Raw genomic sequence first — 23,831 nt, forward strand, 5'->3', positions numbered from 1 at the left:
AACATCCTTGTGAGAGAGACACATCGGTTGGTTGCCCCCTGCCCCTGGCCCGGGGGCTGGGCAGGGATTGAACCTGCCACCCGGGTACATGCCCTTGACCTGGAATAGGCCTGTGACCGTCCAGTGTGCAGGCCAGCGTTCTAACCACTGAGCCTGCTAGCCAGGGCACTGAAGCTTGCTTTCTTTATGGGTTTACTTTCCCCTTTCACCCTGGGGTAGGTAATGTGGATAAAACTTTATTGCTCTCAAAATGGAGAAATGTGCTGAGCAGATTCCGCTTACCAGTCCTGGCCCCTGCTGCTGCCTGCTGGCCCCTCCCAGGGCAGTTGATGAGGTCCAATCCTGGCACCAACCCAGCCCATTCCCTTACCAGGCTGCCCCGCTTTCTCCCTTCGAATGGGCCACCTTACAGTTCAGGCTCCAGAAAGCCGTGGGCGGTGACGCCTCAGATGCCAGTCCCAGTAGGATCTTTGTTGTCAGGCCTGGTTGGCTCAAAGGCCTCTGGTTCCTTAAGGTTCCCAAGAAGGTGGCGCCCTGTGGGGCTGAGGGCTCAGGGATGGCTGTGGCCATGGAGCAGGGTTTGCCCCGGAGAGGCCTGGGCTGGGGGGGTAGACTTCCTCCTCCCTGGGCCCCTCTGTTCCTCCCCATTTCATGGTGGGCGAGCCCCCTCCCTCCCCCTCCTGCACCCCGCCCCCTCCACACTGTCGGCCAACACACACGCCCAGGTGAGTGACTAGAAAATAATTTATTGGAGAAAAACAAAACAACAAATCCAGCACAGCAATGGTTAACAATGAAGCTGATTCTTTTTTTTTTTTTTTTTTAACTTTTAAGCCTGTCGCCTGAGGGTGGGGTGAAGAGGGCTCTGTCCCCTCTAGCATTGGGAGGGACTCTGGATGACCCCAGCAGTGTCTCCCCTGAAAACAGCCCTAGTGTCCAGTCTCGATTGAACACTCAGGGCTCTCCCTCACCCCCGGCTGAGGAAACCCACCCAAAGAGCAGCCCCTGGGATGGGGCGGGGAGGGGGTAGGGGGGGCGGTGGTGGTCTGCCAGGGCCGCCAGGAGGAGCCCAAGATCTGATGGGCTTATGCTGCTTTGGGCAGAGAACTGCTTTGGGTGGCAGTGCCCTGGGGCATGTGCTCCCCCACCCCATTTTGGGGGGGCTGACCCTCCAAACTGGCTTTTTGTCCTTCAGGGCATGAGGGACCCCCTTCCTGGGGCCTGTCTTAGAAGGTGGGCTATCCAGGTGGACGTGTGGGGCCTCGTGCCAGAACTGGAGTCACAGGCATGGAGTCCTCTTGTATGATTTTGGGGTCCCCTCTGTTGTGTAGGGTCCCAGTGTAGGCTGGGAGGAGGAAATGCAACCCCCGACCTCCCAGGCCAGTCAGAGAGGTGTACTCAGCCCAGCCCAGAGCTGAGGAGGCTGGGGGTGTCTGGGTGGAGCCTGGCCAGGTGCCTGTCCTGGGTCCCTGGGGGGTGTCTCAGGAGGGCTGTTAGGACCTCGGGAAGTTGGGGTACACCCCAGCCTCACACCGCCCTGGGCGACAAGACTCGAACTGATTGTCTCTCTCCTCTGAACAAGACACTTGGGAACTCATGCGAACGTGAAACCAACGGGGTCCAGGATGACAGCGACAGCCACCCGCGCCCACGCGCCTGGAGCGGGAGACTCCGCAGCACAGGCGGGCGGCACGTGGGTGCCAGGAGGTGGGAGCCGGTCTGGGTGCTGAAGCCCTGCTGTCTGCCTTCCTCTTTCCTCCCCACCTCCCGCCAGCTGGGAAGCGGGGAGTCAACAGAGAGCAGGGCACAGGGGCCCCGACGGCGCGGCACAAAACACACGGATGCACATGACTGCGGGCTCCAGCCCGCGCCCGTCCCCACCCCCCGCCCATCCACTAGTACATTATCAAGAAAGAGTACATTAGTCATGCATCAAATCAAGTTCCATTTGTCTTTTTTTCCATTTTCTTCCTTTTTTTTTCTTAAATTACATTTGAACACAGACCACATAGAATAATAAATACTCTTATAAGACATGACTCCAAAAACAAGAAGCAGAACACACCAGAGAACACAAAAGTATCCCTCTCTCTCTCTCTCTTCCTCTTTCCTAAAGGACTCGTTTAAATAAGAAATCTGTAAACGCCTGGTCCTTCGGTCCTTCGAGCTCAGGCTCTCGCTCTCGCTCCCTCTGTCTTTCTCTTCTGACCACCCAGCTTTCGCTGCCCCAACATTCATTATGTCTCCCACGGAACTCGTCAAAGAAATGACATACCATCGTCTGCAAAAATTATAATTTTACGGTATAAAGCTTCAAGTCACGTATTCCAAAAACTAGCTAAGGATTTTTTAAAATCACATAAACTATACATTAAATATTTTGAGGTATTTCAGAGAAAATTGTCAAAGGCTCGAAGGAGCTGTGCTGGAGGTGGTGTTCCCTGCATGGAGGATGGTCTTTGGTTTGTGATGACCAGCTGGGTGTTGGCGACAGGAGGGCTGGGACCCGAGGGGGCTCAGGGAGGGGGCCGGGTGCAGGCCTGCTGGAGGGGGACTGGCCAACCGGGGCAGGGGGTGCAGGAGCTGGTGTGCGTGTGCATGTGTGCACGTGCGTGATGTGAAGGTGTTCGAAAGGGAACCAGGAACGAACGGGAGGATGCTTCTGTGACCCGTGTCAATGGGGCTTGACCTGATCTGACTACAGTTCACCGTTACTAGAATGTTCTACCACCAGAAGGGTCCTAAGACAATTTCTAAATTCCCAGCAGGGGACCAATCCGGAGGCTCCAGGCCCCTTATCCTTGGGCCTCAAATGTTGGGAAGAGCAAGTGACTTGCCCAGCGGAGTGTCCAAGAAGCTGTGTCCCTGCCATCGGGCGCTCTGGCCAGTGGGGCCCAGGTGTCAGTGGGTGTGGGGTATGGAGGTGGATGCGGGGGAAAGGGGCTGTGTCCACCTGTGTGTGGGGGAAGGAGTCGGTTGCTGAGCCAGAATGGGCATCCTTAGGATAATGCCCAACACCCAAAGGCTTTAGAAGCATCACTTAGATCCAGTTGCTTAAAAGGCCCGGACAATAGCGAGTCGATAAGGACAAGAGAACATTTCACACACATCTTTGGTTCAAGAAAAAGGCACTCATCGACCTCACTATCCTCTCTCCCTCTCTTTCTTTCACTCTCTTTGGTTGGGGGGGCGGGTACCTAGAGGGTAGGCTCAGGGCAGGCCCTGGAGCACACAGTCAGAGGCGACTCGAGGGAATTCTAACAACCAGCACAAGTCCTTGGGGGGAGGGGGGAATCTTTGGTATCAGGTGTGATTTTTCCAATCACAGACATGAACGTTTGAGTGAGGTAGCCTTTACCTGGGGAAGGGGGAAGGGCATTTCACTAGAAGTGTCTCTTGCATTCTCAAGGCGAGGCAGCAGAGAGGCCCAGGTTTGGGGAAGGTTCCTTCTAGCCTCTAGATCATGAACCCCCAGGAGGTGGGCTCTTGGGATCAGCTAGCTGCAGGCCAGTCTTGGAGGTCTCCCCGACCAGCTGAGCAGGGGAGGTGGGTGGCGCTCATCTTCATTTCTGACCCTTCCTACCCCCTTGTCAATTTTTTTTTTTTTTTTTGGCAAAAAACGGAGCAAGCAGATTCCACCTTCTTCTCTGTGGAGAGAGACATGGCAAGCACAGGTCCACCCCTGTTGCCCCTACAGGCCCAGCGCAGCACCCCAAGTGCTGGAAGGTGGTGAGTGATTTCCAAGGGGTTCCAAGCAGACAGGAACACCATGACCCCAGCTCCGGTGCTGTCTCGGTGTCCGTGGAATTCTCTGTGGAATCTGGATGTCTTCTTCTGTTTCCTGTGGTCTGTCTCTCCCTGGGTGTCATTCATCACGGTGTCTAAAGCTAAAGTGAACTGACAGACGGGTGCAGGGGGAGGGGAAGCGTCTGGAGTTGACCGGCAGGTTTGAATGTGCCATCCCTCCAGTCTGGGATGGGGTGGGAGAGGGTGCTCGCCTTTTGGTGCTGGGCGGTCGCCATTGCAGGCCCCCTTCCCAGACATTAAGGCAAGCAATTCTTGGCACAAGGAATCCTGGCTGCCGCTAGGAGGGGCAGCTGGGTTCTTGGCTGTGGTGGCAGGTCAGCGATCAGATGGGGTTGGTCTTAGTGTTGGGTGGGGACACTGTAGGGATCTCGCTGGACATGGCGACTTTAGAAGGGGCGATCTGGGGGGGGGGGCGGTCGGGGGGTCTGGCTAAGAAGGGATTATTCTGAAAATTCCTTTTCTTTTTTTAAATACCCGGTTTATATTTCTAGTATGTGCTTCTTGACCCGCTTTCGGGGAGGACGCGGTGAGCCCTGGTTTTCCCAAGGCCCCTGTGCATCCTAAATGGAGAGGGAGCTGGGGAGCCCCTTTCCGTCACCCCCGCCCTCGGGTTGGGGATGGGGGAGGGCTTCCTTTGGCCTGGAGGGGTGGGACGGAGGGAGGAGGGGGGCCCTTTTGTGCACTTGGGCTGAGGGACGTGCTGCGTCCCCCCCCTGGGTGTGGGAGGCCCGGACTGCACCCCCTCCAGGTGGCCCCAGGGGCGGGTCTCCGGGCCGTCTGGGTGGGGTGGGAGGTGCGGGAGGGCAGCGCCCAGACCATGGACGCAGGGAGGGCGCGGAGCTGGGGCGCCTCACGCCTTGGAGAAGGTGGCGGCGCCGGCGGGACCCCCGGGGGCCGCGCCGGGCTCCTCGGCCCAGCGGTTCATGCAGCGGCGCCGCGCGTTCATGAAGAAATTGCTGACGGTGTTGAGCTCCAGGCCGAGCTGCTGCGAGATGGTGACCTGCATTTCCTTGGACGGCCGTTTGTTCTCCTTAAAGATGGCGATCAGCGTGCGTCGCTGCAGGTCGGTGAACACCAGGCGCTGCTTCTTGGGCTGCAGAGCGCGCTCCTTCTGCTGCTCCTGCTCCTTGCGCTTGCAGGCTGCGGTCCACGGCGCGCCGGCGGGCGGGCGGGCGGAGACAGCGCCACCGCGCGGCCGGGTGGGAGGAGACAGGCAGCACCGGAGAGAGACCGCCCAGCGCAGAGACATCAGGAAAGCGGACACGTGGGAAGCACGGAGAGATGGAGACACAGCAGGGGGCAGGACCGAGAGAGATGGGAGACACAGAAATGTCAGTAGGGTGACATGGAAGAGACCGAGAGGCAGCAAGAAGGTGGGGCAGACATACAGGAGCAGAAGAAGGGGGGCAGACAGTCATGGGTGAGGAGACAAGGGCACGGGGCAGGTAGATAGGGTGGCGGGGAGACAAAGAAGGGGACACAGTGTGAGCACCTCTACAGGCATGGCCCACCACCCTCCAATGCCTCTTCTGCGGGCTAGCCCCGTCCGCAGCTCATAGCCCCAAACCTCTTGCCCCACCCCTGCCAAAGGCTCCCCACCCCAAAGAGTATAACAATTGGTGGTGGTGGCTTCCCTCCCCCTTCTCCAGCCGCCCCCGCCTCCCCCGCCACAGCCCACACCTGGAGGATGTTGGGGAAAATGACTTGGAAATTGAATTATTTGCCTCACTGTAGGTGGGCAAAAGAAGCAGTTAATTAATAGGTCCTTGGGGTGAGTCACAAATCCCAGTAACCTCCCCCTGGGATGAGGGGCAGTCCAGTTCTCAGCACTGTCAAGGTCCATGCCTCCTTCCCTGGGCTGTCATCGGAGGCCTGACCTGCCGGAGGGACCCGCTATCAGGCTACCATTGGCGTCCAGTCTGATTCCAGTGTCTGAGCTGCCACTCTGTCCTGCCTCCCCCCTCTGCCCCCCCACCCCCACCGGCAGGCTGAGACCCGGGCTTGGCCTTGCTCAAGTGCCCAAGGGAGCTGGGAGGATCTGAGGATGGGGGTAGGGTGGGTGCAGGACCACCCCTCCCTCTCCTGGGCCACCTGGTGCAGAGCAGGGAGAGGCTGCAGGAGGCTGCCTCTGGCTGGCAGATGCTTGCAAAGGTGAAGCAGCAGCAGCTCACGGGTGTGGAGCAGAGCTGGCACCTGTGGTCCTCCCCGCCCCGCCCCCCTCCAGCTCCTGAGGGGACTCCTTCCTCAAATGCAGTAGCGTCCGGGCCAGTGGGTGGAGAAAACGGGCTCTGTCAGCCTGAGTGGGCTACCTCCACCCAGGGCTGGGCAGGCTTATAGCTTCAGCGCAAACGCTATCAGAGCCCTGATTTCCCTGCCACACACAGTCCAGGACAGCAGGCAGCGGAGAGTCCGCCCTATTCCGCCTCCACGTGAAGGCCACACCCTCAGCCACTTCCCCAGCAGTGGCCGTGGTGCAGGCTGTCCCAGCAGACCTCCACTGCTGCCCCGCCCCGCTGGGCCCACCCACTGCGCTCACTGTTTTGGTTCCAGAACAGTGTGAACCAGGTCAATGTCCGCACACGTCCATGAAAGGAGACGAATGTTCCTTGTGCTGTGGCTCAGTTCTCAGGGACAACAGGTCCCCTCATGTGAACTGACACCGCTGCACGCCTTGTCGCCCTGTCGGACCTGGGACTCATGGCACTTCTTATTGGCTGCTTCAGGCTGTATGATTAAATAAGAGCGACGGCTGGGGCTTACTGGACATTTTAGAAAAGTTTCTAACATGAAAGAGAGAGAGAGAGAGAGAGAGAGAGAGAGAGAGAGAGAGAAATGGTAGGAGGTGAGGGGGATGATGATCTCAAAAGAAACAGACAGAACAGGGAAAGCTGTAATTAATATTCTCGGAGCGGTGTGAGAAAAACACTGTATCCACGAAACAGGAACAGGGTGGCTTTCCATAAAAAGGATCATGGAGCCCTGGCTGGTTTGGCTCAGTGGATGGAGCGTTGACCTGCGGACTGGAGGGTCCCAGGTTCGATTCCAGTCAAGGGCACATGCCTGGGTTGCAGGCCTGACCCCCAGTGTGGGGTGTGCATGAAGTGGCCAATCAATGACTCTCTCTCATCATGGATGTTTCTATTTCTCTCTCCCTCTCTGAAATCAATAAAAATAATTTTAAAAATAAAATAAAATAAAAGATCTCTCTCCCTAAAAAGAAATACTAAAAAAAAAAAAAAAAAAGATCATGGGAGGGTCAGACAGTGTGTTAGGATATCAATATATACTATAATGCCTGGAATAAAATCAGTGTAAGGATTGGAACATACAGTTAAGCAAATATCCCAGGAAACAGAACAAAGCAGGCGCAGAGATGGAAAATAAGGGACAGATAGTAAAGTTAGGTGATGAATTGAGCAGGTTTGGCATTTGGTCAAGAGGCAATCCAAAAGTAGAGGAAATTGTCACATAAATAATGAAAAAAAAGAATGCAGGTTTGAGGGACACGAGAGTCCAGTTTAAAAGAGCCCAGGAAGGGCTCAGCTCAAGGAATGAAAGAAGACACTCCTAAGGCCCATCCTTGTGACATTGTATGACCCAGAAAAAAGAGGAGATTGTAAAAGCCCTGAGAGAGGAAAGGCAGGTATCTTACAAAGGACTAAGACTCAGAGTGGCTTTGGACATCTAAAATACTAAGAGCCAGTGGAGTGATGCCTTTAGAATTCTGAGGGACAGTTATGTTCATTTGAAATTGTATGGCTGCCAACCATCAAGCATGATGGTGGGAATAAAGATACAGTCAGACATCCAACGTCTTTCTGAGAAAGATGCTGCAGGATGTGTTCCCTCAAAATAAGGAGTTAAATAAAAAGGAGGAAGGGATTCGGGAAGTGTGGTTCAAACTAGGAGAAAGGAAAAAGAGGTCCCCCAAACAAGGAGAGGAGGCCTAGAAGACAGCAGGACAACGGCACCGAGGGCAGGAGGGAAGCCACACCCAGATCAGAGCAGGAGCGCCACCAGAGGTGTGTAGGGGAGATGACCCAATATGTGTGGGAAATCCCATTGAATTATTTTGGCATTTTGTTGGAGAGTGTGGGAAGAATTTGTGACTGACAATTATTAACTTGTGGAAAACAAACAGTTGTGCGGGAAAGGAAATGCAGTCCCCGTATTCCAGTTGTCATGATATTCACTGAAATCATAATAATGTTAATGCTGAATATTGATTTAGGCAAAATAATGCATTTGTAACTATATTGAAAAGCTGACAGGGGGAGAGGGTGTGCTATGAATGTGGAATGATGGTGAGACAAACCCAGGGGATGAACAGGGTACTACGTAGCCTTCTATATATAAAACAAAGGAGAAAGAACTTAGGTCCTTTTTTTTAATGTTCATTTTTTGGAAGGAAGTGTAAGGAACGGCTTGACCTCCCATCTCCTCGGAGCCTGGGTCATGGGAGGGGGTCTCCCATTCTTTCAAAGGGGAGGCTGGGTCTCGACAGCGAGGCCGGGGAGGGGGAAGAGTCAAAACAGCCCCAGGTCTTTAATCCCTGTCTCTTCCATCCATTCATTTACCCACTCATTCACTTAGCATTTGACTCACAGATTCGTCATACATTCACAGTAGGGACATAGATGCAAAAGCTCCTCAGAAAGCTCACAGGAACTCTACACACGTAGCTTATTTTTTAATCCTATAATAATTCCATCAGGCAGGGATTTCTCTCCTTCCGTGTTCAGAGAAGGCGCACCACTTGCCCAAGGTTGCCCAGCAAGCCAGGCAGGGTAGAACAGAACAGGAATCAGGTTGACTTGCCCAGACAGGAGGGGAGTGAAGATGTGGGTCGCTCCTTTCCCACCCATCTCCCCTTTGTCCAACCAAGCGCCCAATGGGTGCAGAGGCCGGGGGCGGGGCCTGGGGGAAACAGAGTTGAGAAAAAACTTCGAGTTTTGTCCATCACAGCAAAAAGAGGCTCCGTTCACCCGCCCCCTTCCTTCCCAGCGTTCAATCTAATTACAGCTCCTCACAGCCCCAATCGATCCAGGCTCCAGTTGGAGCTGTTTACCCGAGCAGCTTTGTCATCCTTTCCATCCCCCACAGGCCCCTCGCCAGCCTGCAGGCCCCTGCCAGTGGCCCCGAACGCCCCTCCATCGGCATCCTTCCTGGCACTCAGGATCCTCCCCAGCCCTAAAGGCCACGGCCGTTCCTGTGCTGCCCAGGGCAGCCCCAAGAGGGGACGAGGCCCTGGGTATGAACCCCTTTTACGGAAGTAAAAACTGAGGCTGGGAGAGAATGACTGACCAGGAAGCAGGCCAGGGGGCGGAGATCCAGCATGAGAAGTGTTGGACTTACCCGGGGCACCAATCACCAGTCTGGCTGTGCTGCCACTGTGATGGCCACCCCTTCCACAATGACCTCCACTGGGGACCGCCACCTACACCATATCCTCTACAATCACCTCCTCTACCTGCACCCCTTCTCCATCCATCATCTTCTCCACCCTCAGCTCCTTCACCATCACCTCCTCTACCTGCACCCCTTCTCCATCCATCATCTTCTCCACCCTCAGCTCCTTCACCATCACCTCCTCTACCTGCATCCATCCTCCATCCATCATCTTCTCCACCCTCAGCTCCTTCACCATCACCTCCTCCACCACCTGCACCCCTTCTATCTCCATTGCATCCTCCATCATGACCTCCTCCACCTTCAATGTCACTTCTACCTCATCATGCCTCCTATCATCGCTGCCATCACCTCTCCACCATCACCTCCATCAGTATCAGTACTTCATCCCTCTCCCACCTCCATCCCTTCCACCACCATCACTTCCTTCACCATCAGTACCCCTTCCACCCCGTCAGCTCCTGCACCTCCACCACCTCCACCATCACCACCATCACCTCTATCAATAGCATTACCTCCATTTTCATCACCTGCGCTGCCCTCCCCTCCCCTACATCACTCTCGCCTTTTCATTACCACCATCCAGCTGCTGTGTTTCCTTCACCTCCGTCCCTGTCACCTGCACCAGCACCTCCACCACCATCTCCTCCATGATCTTCATCTGCATCACCACACACCAGCACAGGGTCCACCTGGAATGCGCCCAGCACAAAGGGACAGCCTGGGGTTGGGGGACAGGGAGTGGCCCCAGACACAGACTTCACCACTAACTGCGGTTGCCATGACAGTGGGTGGAGGAGCCAGCAGGGTTTGTTGGGGGAGTTGGGGCATCTGACACCCTCTGGGACCCTAGGCAAGTCAGTCCCTTGCAGGCCTCAGTCTCCCCATTTTCAAAATTGGGGCATTGCCTCCTTCAAACATTTTTCAGTGAACGTAGCTGCTCCAAGCTCTCCCCACTTCAGTGAGCTCCCCCCCCCGCCCCCCCCCCGACTCAGTCACCTTTCTGTCCTCACCTCTGACTGCTGCCCTCACTCCATGTCACATCGGTCTCATCCCTGGCATGGCCCCACCTCAGAGCCTTTGCACTGGCATCACCCCTGCCTGAATCTCAACCCCCACATTTCTTTATGGCTTTCTCACTTCCTTCTAGGCTTTGCTCAAACATCTCTTCCCTGACCCTCAATTTAATACTGCAACTTGTCCACAGCACTTACAACGCTCCACCCACTCTATCCAGAGCCCCTTGGTGAGGGTTTGGGTCCCAACTTTCTCTCCCGTCCGCCCTGGGTGACCCCAGGGACTCAGAGCCTGGTGCTAAGAACCGCTGAATCTGAGATCCCAGGACATCGGTGCCCCACCCCAACCTGCCCCCCTCTGCTCCGAGTCTTTTCAGAGCCGCACATGCGGAGGGTCTGGGGCAGGCTGCTGGGAGGACATTAAAGGAGACCCCATCACCCAGCCCCGCCACCCAGGCAGGGCGCTCCCTGGGGCCTTTCTGCAGCACCTGCCCCAGGTTCCCGACGCCACCGGCAGAGGGCAGCCGCCCTGCAGCAGCTCGGGCAGGAGGGGCGGGGCCCGGGCCGCAGCCCGCGTCCAGGCCGGGGCCAAGGAGGTGAATCCTGGGGCCCTCCAGTTCCAGATGAAAGCCCTTTCGTTTCAGACCCCCTGGGACTTGCCCCCACAGCTGCTCTCTCTTCCTGCTTCCAGCCTTTCTAGGAAGTTGCTGGGCTCAGCAGACCACCCCCACCCTCCAGGACCCCCCCAGGGGCCCCAGGAAGAGCCGGGCCCCACCAGCTGGTGGATTGTTGTCCATGTCAGCTCTCTGAGCGGCAGCTTCCTCAGCTGAAAAATGGTCTTACCCATGGCCTCTGTCTTGCTGGGCTGTGGAAAGGGATTTAGCTAGAAAAGTCCTGAAGACCCTGGTGGGGCTGGGAGGAGACCCCAAGCTCCTATCTGAGATTCCCTGGGAGGATCCCGGCTCTGGGACCCACTTTCTGGGAGGACATGAAGTTTCTCCCCCTTTCAGGACAGGCCTCAAGCCTCAGCACCTCTTCTGGACTCTTACTGGAGGGAGAAGGGATGGAGAAACTGAGGTCAGGAGCCCCAGCCAGAGAACTCCTACACATCCCTCAATGCCCTGCAGCAGTGGCCTTTCCCCCAGGAAAACCTTCCCCTCCGCCTCCCCATCAGAGCTCCTGCTCCCGCCTCGCCTCGGGGACCCCCAGCATGGAGTCGTCCCAGGAGGCTGCTGGCTGGGCGTTTGTCCAATGACGATGCTCCTGGTGACGCCCCAATTTGGGTAGCGTGACGGTAAGGGGATTCAGCCCAGACTCAGGACCCTGCTAGGGGGGACCCAGCTGGCCACTGCCTTGGAGGGCCAGTGGGACCCCTGGGAGCACCCTCAGCAGGGAGCACCCTATCCCCAGCCAGTGAGGGAGCAGCTGGGCCTGCTCACAGGCAGGGGGAGAACGGGAGCCCAGATTCAGTCACTCCTCAGTGGGTTGAGCAGAATCAGGTCTGCACCTCAGGAAGCTGGGACCCACCCTGTTCACCCCCATCATCTCCTGAAAGACACCCGTCTTCTTCTCCATCCCCCCCCTTCTGCCTGCTCCACTTCCATTACTTCTCCCTCTTCCCCTTCCCTGTCCTGTCCCCGCTCCCCTCCCCCTGCCCCCTCTGCCTCCCTCTCCTAGGTTGGTGGTCGGTCTTGTTCCCTCTTCGTCTCCTGCTCATCCTTTCTATCCCCGGCCCTGAGCGGACTGAATGTGCAAGCACCTGTCTGTTCCTGTCCTCTGAGCGTGGCAATGTGGGGCTGCACGGGGGCCTGGCTGGCTGAAGGGCAGTATGGGCATGGCTGTGTGGTGTTCTTTGCTACGGGCTGTGTGTCCACACGTGTGTGAGCCTCTGAGTGACCGGGACAGCCTGTGATGGTAACAGGGGTCATCTAGGCAGGACAGAGGGCAGCAGCGTGGGGACGTGAGGGATGATGGAGGGAAGAGGCCCAGAGCTAGAGGGAAAGCGCTCGGGGCTGCAGTGCTCAGTGTGACGTGTGATCGCAGCTGGCCTTGGGACACACAGTGTGAATGTTAGACAGGAGGACGCGTGTGAAGAGCTAATGGTGTGATGTGATACAACGGGGTGTGACATTGTGACATCGGGTGGGTGGAAGCCCTCCATGTCTGAGTCCATGGGATGCAGGCTGTGTCCATCTAGATCCCCTCCTCCAGGACAGGCCCTGTCTGCCGGGCTCCAGGCAGCTGCCCACTCCCCCCCTGGCCATTCATGGTCAGCAGGGATGGCAGGCCCGGGCTCCATAGGCAAAGTGGCCTTGACGCACACTCTATGGACATCAGTTTTCTGGCTTATCAAGTGAACACCGTGACCCATGACCCTGATATCCTTGTCTACAAGTGGGGTGACAGCGGTCTCACTGTGCAGGGGTCATGAGATCTGTGCAGTAAGTGCTGAATGAGGGGACCCTGTAACCTCTTTCTTCCTTCCTCATACATTTATCAATCTTGGTTCCAGAACAGGCCTCACTCAGAGCAGCAGGGGGTGGGGGAATGGAAGTGGGTCCGGGTGGGGAATTTGTGGGGGGAAGATGTGAGCAGGCCTGGGTTCTGAGAGACCTCCATGTGGGGACAGACCTGGGCAAGGAGGATGGAACTGGAGACAGAGCTTGGGTGTCTGGGACAGTGGGGTGGGGGTGGGGGGGGACAGTAAAGTCAAGGGGAGGAGAAGAGACATGAGCCAGAGTGGCATCAGGAGGATGAGCTGCCCCCCCGCCCCCCCCCCCCCCCAGCCTACAAGGCTGGGATTGACAGGGAAGGACAACAGGATGGTGTCCCTGAAACTGATGATGAAGCACCTGAGTGACAGTTCTTGTCCGTCTGCGTGGTGCTCTGTGCAGTACTCAAAGCAGCGACTGAGCATTCTTGTCTCCGCCCCACCCCCAGCCTTCCTGCCCCAGTGTCTGTCAAATGGGGCATAAAGGGTGGGGGTGTGGGAGCAAGAGCTGGAGCTGGCTGTCCCCTCCCCTCTGGCCACCTCCAGTGCCCAGCTCTGGCTTCACGGAGCAGACAATTCAATACGGAGCCCAGTCTCCGGCTGGGATGATGACTGGTTTCCTTGGCAACGAGTCCCGCCCCGGGCCACCAGCTGCCCAGCCCCAGATGTGGGGAACATTGATGCCTGCACCTTGTGGCTTGTCCCACTGGGCTGAGCTGCCCTGAGCATCCTCTGCTGGCCTCCCCAGGCCAGGGAAGGTGGGTGACTAGCCCAAGGTGACACAGAGCTCACTCTGAGGGGGGCCTGGAGAACATGTGCCCACCCTCTTAATCCACACCCTGCACCCCTGAGGGAAAGGGGTTCCCGTGAGTGTGTGTGTGGGGGGGGCAAGTCAGCGTTGAGCCAGGCCCCTGCCCTCAGATGAGGACCCCTGGAGGCCTTGGCAGCCCCTCATCTGTCCCCACTGCGTTCCTGCTGCCTCTCCACTCTGTGTCTCCTCCTCTCCCCTGCTAGCTTGGCCTACACCTCCCTGCCCAGCCTCAGCAGGTACCTGTGCAGGGCTGGAGCCCAGCCTTCAGAAAGGCCCTGCCTCCCTCCCTCCCTCCTCTCCCCTAGATGAGATTTTAATGGCCACATTTTCAAATTAGTCCTGAGCCTTTCAGTGACTTATCAGGAAAATAAGTGTTTCCACTGGACTCTGGGCCACCCCTCCTGGGCCTCATCTGGAGGCTGCACCACCAGGTGTGGGGGGGGGGGGCTCGGAGACTCCTCCCCCCATTCAGGCACAGTCACAAAGGGGCCCCCCCACACACAGCTTTTTTTTTTTTTTTAAATGTTGAGAAGTCACAGCAGCCAACAGTTGGAAATGAATTTGAAAAAGATGACAGGAAAGAACCCAGTGATAAGAAAAAGAGCAGAGAGGCCACCACAGAAACCAGGGGTGAGGGGCACCCAGCCTTTCAATAACTGAGAAACAAAGGCTCGGATCACCCCACATGCGGAATGGTCCCCCTCGCAGGTGTTCGCCACAGCCCCAGGGCGACAGAGAATCACTGGGCAGGTCGGTGGCTGAAGAAAGAAGGAAACGGACAAAGAGAAGAGAACCGGGCGGCGGCAAGAACGACCTGGAGGCGCTGTCTTTCCTGATGTGGGATGTTCTGGTGTCTGGAAGGGAACAGAGTGGACTCTCTGCGTGCGTGCGTGCGCGTGTGTGTGTATTTCTTCAAGAAAAGGAGAAGGAAAAGATTCAGTGTAACCTCTTTCTAGGAGCAGAAAAAGCCTGGAGCCTGGAGAATGTGTGAACTTTAAAAAGTACTAGGCGTTTTTAAAGAAGTGGGGACAGAAGAAAGGCGGAGGGAGAGAGCGCAGGCTTTGTCGTTGCTTTTACTGCGGGGGTGGGTTGGGGGGCGGGGAGCCTTTTTCTTTATCCACTTCCCGCCCGCTCTGGGCTGGGGAGTCCAGTCTTCATCTGGGGGAAGGGGGTGCGCACGGGATGGGGGATGGGAAGCGACGTGTCCAAGGTCGTCTGCGTGCAGCGCCGCCCGCCCTCCCTGAGTGCTACCCGGACCCCACCGTCCCGCAGCCCTCGCTTGGACGCCTGCGCTGCTCACCCGACGACGATGACGCTTGGAGTGCAGAGCCCAGCGCACCCAGACCACCGCTGCCCCGGGGCCCTGGGGAGCTCAGCCGGGAAGGAGGCGAGCCCAAGGTTCCCACCGGGCAGGCCGTGGTTCCCCCGCACCTCCGCGCCCCCGACGGGATTCGGACGCCCGCTGAGGATTGCGGTCTCCGGTGGCGCGTGCACCGGTAACCCTGAGGTCCGAGGCCTCGGATGTGCAGGGCAAGGGGCCGTCTCCTTAGCCGGGCTGCGTGCACCCAGGGCCCTGCCAGACTGCGGAGGGCGGGTGCACGCTTGCTTCTTTTGGGTTTGGTGTCCTCACCTCAATTCGCCCGAGCATCACCCCCAGCCTTTGCCTTAGGACCCTCCCTGGCTGGACTCCGCGGGTGTTTCCCCAGGCAATTCGGGGTAGCTTTCTCCTCGTGAGGGATACAGGCACAGATATCGCCCCAACGCCTGCTTGTGCGCAAGGGCGCTCGGAGAGTCCTGGACCTCGCTGTGGCACGGAGGACCTGGGACCAGGTCCCCTATCCACCCACTTCCGTCCCTGTGGGCTCATGCGACTCCCTCCCAGGCCCTCAGCGCTAGGAAGTAGGGTCAGACAGCATCTGCCCAGACACAAGGTAGCGGTGGTCCTTGGGATGACTGACTCCCAGTTACCAGCGCGGGTCTTGGGGGAGTTCTTCCTGGTGCCCCCAGACCCGAGCGGCCTCGAATATGCCAGACCGGCCGGAGGGCGGGTGGGGGCCCTCGGGCGGAGTCCGGACACGCTAGTCCTAGTGTGTCCATTTGCGTCCCTGCACCGCTCTCCTTGGCCATCCGCGCCGGTCCTGGACCCCTCTCTTTGTCCTTACTTCTGTCTGCTGTGAGTCTGTGGCCTTCTGCGCGTGGCTCCGTAGGTCTGAGGGGCGCCCTCATCTCCCCTACATCTGCTCACAGGACTAGAGTTCCAGGGCAGGAGGATCCCGCTTCCTAGCCACACCCACATCGGTGCCTACCAGGAAGAGGGGAAACTGAGGCTGCAGGTGTTCTGGGACTGGAGGAGGTCACGTGGGTCTCCCAGGCCACCCTCTCCCCTCCCCCACCAGCACTGCCTTCCTTATTGATCATGGGCCATATTTAATTAAAAACTTGATTCAAACAGCCTGAGCTCCTCAGGTTCATGGCTACATACAAAGGCTCCAGCTGCAGGGGGGCTCAGCCTCAATCCTTACAGCTGCTCTGAGCTCCCCACCGCCCAGCCTGCCTTCCAGGTTCCACTCGCCCGCAGTGCCCTTCCACATGGCACGGGGTAGGAAATTTGGGTTTTGAAGGCTGTGGCAGGAGCTTGCTTCACAGCTTACGGGCTCTGGGAGCCACTGCCAGGATGCCAAGCAGAGGAGGAAAGAGCTTCAACGTGATCATAAAAGGTCCCCTGTAGGTCGGCTGCCAGCCCAGTGGAGGCGGAGAGGATGCCAGGGGTGAGAGCTGAGAGCGGAGCCTGGAGACCAGCAAGGAGGCGGCAGAGACAGGAGATGGTTATTCAGACTAGAGTGGTGGTGGCTGATAGGGAGGAAGTACAGGAGTGGGAAAGATTAAGGAGGAGAGTGACCAGGCCTTGGTTGGTTCTAGGACTTCATTCCTTCAGAATAAAGAAGCCAAAGGCCAGCTCCAGGCCCTTGCCCTACAGAGGACGCCCCCAGACTCGTCTGTGTGCTTATCTGTGAAGTGGGGGTGGCCATCCATTTCTCTCTCAGGAAGGAAGGGACTAACACTGGTCCTGGGCTGGGAGAGTGCTGCACTTTCAACTCTGGGCCCAGGATCACCCTGAGGGTCAGGCATCCGGGAGGGAGTGGCCTGGAGGAGGGGGAGGTTCACCAGGAAAAGCATGGGGGTGGGAGGGATCCTGGTGGCTTGGAGCTGGACAGGGCAGGGGAGGGATAGAACCTGGTCCCCACACACTCCCTGAGGGCCTCTGGTTGGCCCCTGGGGGATGGGCTCAGGAGGGCCCACAACCCTGCCACCCTCAGGAGAGCTCTGAGGAGCACAGGCCACCCAGCTCCCACTGTCCACTCGACCAAGGGTCACCCGAGTTGTGAGTGTAAGAGCCTTGCTACTGTCCTCACCTCAATTCACTGAGCATCACCCCCAGCCTTTGTCTCCACTGGGCTACCTACCTGCCTGTAATGTTCTCATCTCTGCAGGAGATGGGAGCCTGAGCAGCTCAAGCTGGGCTTGCAGCTCCACCAGACTGGGGGGGGGGGGGGGCTGCAACCCCTGGCCCCTCCTTACTGCTGGGAGCTGGGTCTGCTCACCCTCATGCCAGAACTGGTGCCACTTCTCACTGGGCATGTGGCTTTGGCAAATCCCTTCCTTCCTCTCAGCCCTGGCTGCTCGGTGGGCACAATAACCCCATTTGGCTTAAAAGGTCCTTCTGGATGATTCCATCTCTCATTCTTGGTGGGTGTACTGAGAGACAGGGGGAGGGCTTCAGCACCCCAGTAAGCTCCTCTTCTTCCCTCCCACTCTGTATGAGGGGGCGATCCCTGGGCAGGGTTCTGCACCTAGGTCTGTGGTCTGGAAGTAGGGGGCTGGTTTGGGGGAAACCAATATGGCTCTGGCACACACAGCCTCAGACCCAGATTCCGCCTACTCAGTGCATCCCCGTGAGGGCCTACAGTGTCCCCTCGGACTCTAGGCCCTTTCCAGCAGCCCCTGACTAGTCTCCATGGATCCAACAGAGCCCAGGCTGCTGAAGGAAACCAGGACGCCCCCAAGATGAGAAGTGGGTGTGAGGGGTGATTATGCAACATGGCCTGAGGATCTCCATGGGAGAAGGTTTGACTAAATTAAACTCAACAAGCACCTGCTAGCTGGTATCTGATTCTGTCCATTTCTCAGATGAGGAAACTGAGGCTCAGACCCTGCCCAGAATCCGTCAGTGTTGCAGCCCAGGTGAGTCCCCGGTCTCTAATCTAAGCTCTCTGCTGGGATGACTTTTCCAGGGGGTGGGGTGGGGCAGGAACAGGCTCTGAGAGGTGTGGAGGCCCCCTTGCAGTTCAAGTTAGATTTTTACCACCCGCTCCAGACGCTCCAGACCTCCAGACCTCCAGACCCCGTCCACTGCTCTGCCCACCCACTGCCAACCCTGATCCACCATCACTGCAGGGCCCCCATCAGCAACTTGGTTCCTGAAATGGCTCCCTCCCTACATCCGTTCCTCCCACGCTGGCCTCTGTCATCTCTCAGCGGCTCTGGGCTCTGGATTCACCAGTGGGCCTAGGAGGGGAAAGCGAGAGCCCTTCTTTCAATTGCCTCCATCTGATATTTTATTTTATACATATTTTTTTTCTGGTTACAAAAAATATATTTTTTTCTCCGGAGTTGCAATTTAAACAATATTTGAAGCCCGCCGAAGCGATCGACCCGGCAACGGTGATGAATTAGAGACGGTAATTCGAATTCATCGACCGCCCCGCCCCTGCCCAGGAGCCTGCTGCCCCTCCCCCAGCCCCTCTCCCATAATTACTGTTGGAGACGGAGCAGGGAGGGCTTCGAAGAGGAGGCAGCTGAGAAACTGCCGGAAATCGTAGGACCCTGGGATGGGAGGGGGGGTGAGGCCCCCATGGCAGTGGGTTTGGGGGTGCTGTAGGACTGGCCTTGCCGGGACTAGGGGGTCCTAGAATCTAAGAATGTCAGACCAGAACCTGGCTCCCCTAATGCACACACTTTACAGATGGGTAAACTGAGGCACGCAGAAAAGGCAGGCAGGGGGTGGAGTAGCGGGGGTGGGGGTGGGGGTGGGGGTCCTGAGGTCTACCTGGTCAGATTCCTCGGGTGCCTGCAGAAACAAAGAAACCACCCTCCCCCCTCGGCTCCTGATGCGGGAGAGAGAGAGGAGGGAGGGTGGGGGCAGAGCCCCAGGCCCTGTGGACCGCAACCCCGGACCCTCATACTCTCATCTCCCTTTTCTGGGTCTCCCTCTCTCTCTCTCCGCCCCACTCCCGCTCTTGGTCTTTCTCTTTTGGTCTCTCCAGTTCTGCCTCTTCATGTTCTTTCTTTGTTTTTGTCACTCGGCTTCTCCTACCTCTCTTTCTCTGTGTGTGTGTGTGTGTGTCTCTGCATGTGTCTGGTCTCCTTGCCTCCTGGACGCAGTATCGAAATCGGACACCCGGACGCGACGGCCCTGAGCCGGGCAGGCGCGCGGGCCAGGCTGGGCGGAAAGCTCTTGATTCTCGGGGCGAGGAGGCCGCGGGGAGGGCGAGCAGCTTTCGCTTGGCCCGGGACGGGAAGAGGAAGGGCGTTGCGTTCTCCCTGCCCGGGTTTGAATGTGCGGAGGAGGAGCGGGTGGGGGCCCCTGGAGGCGGCTGGGGCTGCCCCCTGCGGGGCTGCACCTCCAGGAGGGGCGCGCGCCCCGTCCCCTCCCTCTAAGTGCCAGGTTTGCCGCCACTTAACCGCTTTCCATTTGCCCAGCGACCGGAACTAAAGGCCTCTGTGCGGGCCGGTGCTAATTACCCCAAGCCCTCCGCCACCGCGAACACCCCGGCCCGCGCCGCCGTGTAGACGCGGCCCCAAGGGCGCCCGAGGTGCGGCAGGTCCCGAGGGCCCAGGCGTGCGGACCCGGAGGTGGGTGGGGGTCCCCGCGCGGGCGTGGCGGGAGGAGTGAGGGGCACTCCCGGCTGACGGTTCATTATCCCCACCACCCAGCGCTCACCCTGTCGGCTTCCCTCGGGCGCCCTATTCTGACTCTTATTTCCCCAAAGCGGAAACCCAGGCTCAGAGGAGCGAGGCGGCTGCTGGAGCTGCCTCGTCTGGGAGGCCGGCCCGCGGCCTCGGTTCCCGCATCTGTAATTACACGGGCGGCGGGAAGGTAGCCCAGACTTCAGTCAGGACACCGGCCACTATCCCCCCTCCCCAACTCCTCCCAGCAGCGGCACCCTCTACAGGACTTTCCCACCTGCGCTTTGTCCTTCTGAGGCCCTGGGCTGTCTTTTGGGCCGCCCGAAATATGAGACTGAGATGCCGCTAATGGGCCATGGTGGTTACCTAAGGTGACAGTGAGACGAACGGAAAGCGGCCTGTGTCCCTTGGGACGCACCCATGTTGAACACCATGTCCCCAAAATATAAGCGCTGGGGAGGAGGTGGAAGGTGGCCAGTATGGCAATGTCAGGCCCCACGTGTTGCCCATTTAACAAGTGCCCCTTAGTAGCTAATGCATTTGGGAGATACCTGTGGCCAGAGCATGGGGGGGTGGAGGGTGCATGTGTGTGTGCTCTGCTGCCTGATGTCACCTACTCTGTACACAGCAGGCTGTGGCTGGGCTGATATGACTGAGCGTCCCCTTCAAATACACCCCCCCCCTCATTGCATGTGTCATGGGGAGCAAGGCAGAGCTGGTGCTGCCCTTACACAAAATTGTCCAGGTTCCTGAGACCACGTCTAACATGTCACAATAACCTCTCCACACACCCGGTCATCAGCCACATAGGAGGGTTGATTTCCCCACTCCCCAAAGTGGAGCATCTAGGGAGCCCACAGGCGGCTCAGCTAGTCACCTCACGCTGCAGAGGGGGAAACGAAGGCTCCGGTGTGGGTGCAGACTCCCCAGTTGCCCAGTATGCCTGGGGCGGGGGAGGGGGGGCGGGGGGAGGAATGAACATGGGCCCCCTCTTCCCAGCCCCCCTGTCTGGGAGGGGCACAGCCAAGGCCTCCCTCCCTGCTTGAGGGGGGCCTAGTGTCAGCCCTAGCCCCTGCCATCCAGCCCCACTCGCCCCTGTGCTCAGAGAAGCCATCGATCCAGCAGCCTCGCTGCTATTGTCCCAGTAGCTGGAGCGTCTGCAGCCCCCTCCCCAGTGTGGCCAGGGGAAGACCACCGCTCACAGGCCAGGCCCCTGGAAATGACAGTGGGGGTGCTTTCCTGCACCCCCATATGCACCCAAGAAAAGGAGGCTTGGTCAGGCCACCTCTCTGGGGACAGGTGTGGACCCAGCTGTTGTGAGCTGGGAGGGAGGAGGGAGTGGGGTCCCCAGGGGGGCTGGGGGCTGAGTGAGACAGACACAGAGGCTGAGAGACAAAAAGAGTGACAGAGAGGAGAAAGAACGAGGAGGGACGGGAGAGAAACGGCGAACAAGCAAAAAATAAATAGATACCGGGTTGTGCCGACAGAGAAGATAGAAATGAGAGAAACATAAAACAAAAACAAGAAAGCAAGGCGGGCAGGGGAGTGTGCACCCAGGCCAAGAGCAAATGCTCCAGCGGGCGACAGGCAGGGTGTGAAGGCCTCTCTCTGGACCGCAGGACGAGGGTTCCCCGGGCCTCCCCTCCCCCGCCGGTTCTCCTGTGACCTTTGCCAGCGGCCGGAGATGGGGAGGGGGCTATCGATCGCAGAGGCTGAACCACAAAGATGCGCGCGCTGGGGCCAGGGGCTGAGCACCAGCCTGGCCCTGGCTGCCAGCGCGCCCTCACCCAGCGTGCAGCCAGAGCTCTCCGCCCCGGGGCTGGAGGCACAGCAGGGCCTGTTCGGGAAGAGGAGAGTGGCACCCCGAACTGACAGCCACGGCGTGTCGGGGACACAACACCCTTATCCCCACATACACACAATAATCGACCCTGCAGGATGCTTCAGGGAGCCTCGCTTCCCGGACGGGCTGGGCGGATGGCTATGGGAGCGCGGGGGGAGGCGGCACAACCCCTTTCTCCCTTTTGGCGACGGTGCAGACGGGCAGGGGCGCAGATCACGCTCTAACCTCTTGCCAGGGAGCCCCGAGCTGGCCTGAGGGGTGTACGGCCGGGACGTGGGGGAGGGAGGCGGCTGCGGCTGCTTGGTTCTGGGGAGCCCCGAGCCAGCGTCCCGGGGCCGGGCGGTGTGCGCCGTGCTCCTACCTGCGAGGCGCAGCGCCGACATGCGCTGGAACTCGGGCTCCTGCAGCCACTTCCACATCCTGCGGAAGGTCTCGCGGCCCGACTTGAGCTTGCTCCACGGCTTGGGGTTGCGCAGCAGGTCGGAGAGCGTGCCCTGCGAGCGGCACAGGATGCGCTGCGCGAAGATGGCTTGCGGGATGCTGTAGCGTTTCAGCTCCGCCGTGATGCGCTGCGCCACCTCCTTGGTGTTGATCTCCTCGGCCGCCGCGCCAGCCCCGGGGCCGCCGCCGCCGCCTGGGCCGCCGCCGCCCGCGTGCGGACCGTGCGCCCCGGCCGCCGCCAGCCCGCCCAGCGGCGCCAGCAGCCCAGCGGAGCCCCCGCCGCCCGCGCCGCCGCCGCCGCCGCCTCCCGGCAGCCCGCGGGCCAGCGCGTCCTCGGCGCGCCCCAGCAGCGCGGCGTGCGGTTCGAAGGCGGCGGGCGGCAGCAGCTTGTCCCCGGCCAGGTGACTCGGAGCGCCGTAAGCGGCCAGCGGTGGGGGCGGCGGCGGCGGCTGGGGCTGCGGGGCCCCGTGCAGAGCGGGCGGCAGCGGGTTGGGCAGAGGCGACAGCGGCGACCCCATGGCGGGCAGCTCTTTGCCGTAGGGCCCGTAGAGGTGGCCCACGGAGGCGAGCGCAGCGCGCTCGTCGCGCATGAGGGTGAAGCTGCCGCTCACGCTGGCCGCCAAGCGCTGAGGCGGGGGCGGCGGGGGCGGCGCGGCCGCCGGGTGCGGATGCGCGTGGGGGTGGCCGCCGTGAGCCCCGGCTACGGCCGCGGCCGCCGCGTGCTGGTGGAACTTGTCCGCCACAGCCGCGAGCGGCGGCAGGTGCTGCAGGGGCGTGAGCGTCGTGTAGGTGCCGCCCAGGCCGGGCGCCTCGCAGGCCATGCCCATGGCCGGGTGCAGCGGGCCCGCCAGCTCCCCGCGGAAGTCGGCGCCGCCGCTCGCGCTACCCGCGCCGCCCGCGCCCCCGGCACCGCCGCCGCCGCCGCCGTCCAGCAGGCTCGCCATGCCCGCTACCAGCCCCGGGCGCCCGGGTGCCACCAGACCGCGGTGCTGCGTTGCCGCCGAGCGCGCGTGGCCCGGGCTCAGCAGCTCGCCCGCCTGCGCGTGGGCCACGCCGTGCAGGCCCCCGAGGCTCTCCAGGCTTAGCTCCATGCTGGGCCGCCCGCCCGCCCGCCGCGCGCTCTCCTCAGCGCCGGCCCGGCGCGCTCAAGACCGCTGCATGGCCCCCGCCTGCTCCCCGGTGGCTGCGCGCGAGGCTGCCTGGCTGCGCGGCGCAGGGCCCGGCCTGGCTGCGAGCGCGGCCACCAGGATGTGGCGGGGGATCGGCGGCCGGCAGCCGGGCCCGGGTCTGACGTCAGCGCCCCCGCCCACCCACTCCCCTCGCCGCCGCCTCCCGCCACCTTGCTCTCCGCCCTCCTGGGTCCCCTCGAGCGTCAGGCCGGCCAGAGTGGGCCTTCTGGGGTCCCCTGCTTCTGCGCGGCCTCCTGGGGGCCGGACTTACCGGGGACAACGGGGGGGGGGTGGCTGGGGACAGACTCTAGCGAGTTGGGGCTGGGGCCTCCTCCCCGGGTCTCTGATGCCGTGTCCCTCCCCAGAGGGTCCGGAAGAATACTTTCCTGCCAAGCACGCCTGAGTCCATCGCAAGGGAGTGTGGTGGGGCTGTGGCTGACTAGGTGCCTACGATCCCCTGTTCCCCCACAGCGCGCACACCGACCCCAGGAGGCGGATCCCCCGCAAGTTCAGCTCCCTCTATCCACACCTGCGCGCAGGGAGCCACGGCCTCCCACTCTCTCTCTGGGGAGCAGCGGTGAGGAGAGGAGGGTCCTCAGATCGGTTCAGGCCTGTTTGCTGGAATGCATGGATCTGCTCCTGATTGTGGGCACCTGGTCCTCAGTTTCCTCAGCTGTACAATGGAGAACCTGGCCTCGGGGTGCTAAAGTCCCCTCCCGATTCCAGGTCCTTCTACTGTACTTGCTTCCTCAGGGTGGGAGTGGCTTGGGGCTCACCCCTAAGAGCCCCTGTCCTCCAGCACAGGCCAGTGGAGGATGCATCTCCTTCCTGCTTCCTCACCCACCCTGCTTCAAGCACCCCCTTCCCCGGGGTTTCT

At 59.8% G+C, this 23,831-nt stretch overlaps 1 protein-coding gene across 1 annotated transcript; it reads right to left on the reverse strand.

Moving 5' to 3' along the window:
* Nucleotides 1-3,925: 3,925 nt before the first annotated feature.
* Nucleotides 3,926-23,014, reverse strand: ONECUT3 (one cut homeobox 3). The gene is made up of 2 exons (XM_059697304.1): nucleotides 21,706-23,014; nucleotides 3,926-4,947 (listed from the first exon to the last, which is right to left on the reverse strand). The coding sequence occupies exons 1-2, from the start codon at nucleotides 22,874-22,876 to the stop codon at nucleotides 4,658-4,660; spliced, it is 1,461 nt and encodes a 486-aa protein (XP_059553287.1). The 5' UTR covers nucleotides 22,877-23,014; the 3' UTR covers nucleotides 3,926-4,657.
* Between the last annotated feature and the right edge of the window lie 817 nt (nucleotides 23,015-23,831).

Source organism: Myotis daubentonii, chromosome 5 (assembly GCF_963259705.1).
Source record: "Myotis daubentonii chromosome 5, mMyoDau2.1, whole genome shotgun sequence".
NCBI lineage: Eukaryota > Metazoa > Chordata > Mammalia > Chiroptera > Vespertilionidae > Myotis > Myotis daubentonii.

Bases quoted from the DNA above. Each gene is read 5' to 3' on its own strand.
- ONECUT3 (XM_059697304.1), bottom strand. From the start codon at position 22,876: ATGGAGCTAAGCCTGGAGAGCCTCGGGGGCCTGCACGGCGTGGCCCAC. The intron at 4,948-21,705 runs GTAGGAGCACGG...CGTGGACCGCAG, and splicing joins GTCGGCGCTGCGCCTCGCAG to CCTGCAAGCGCAAGGAGCAG.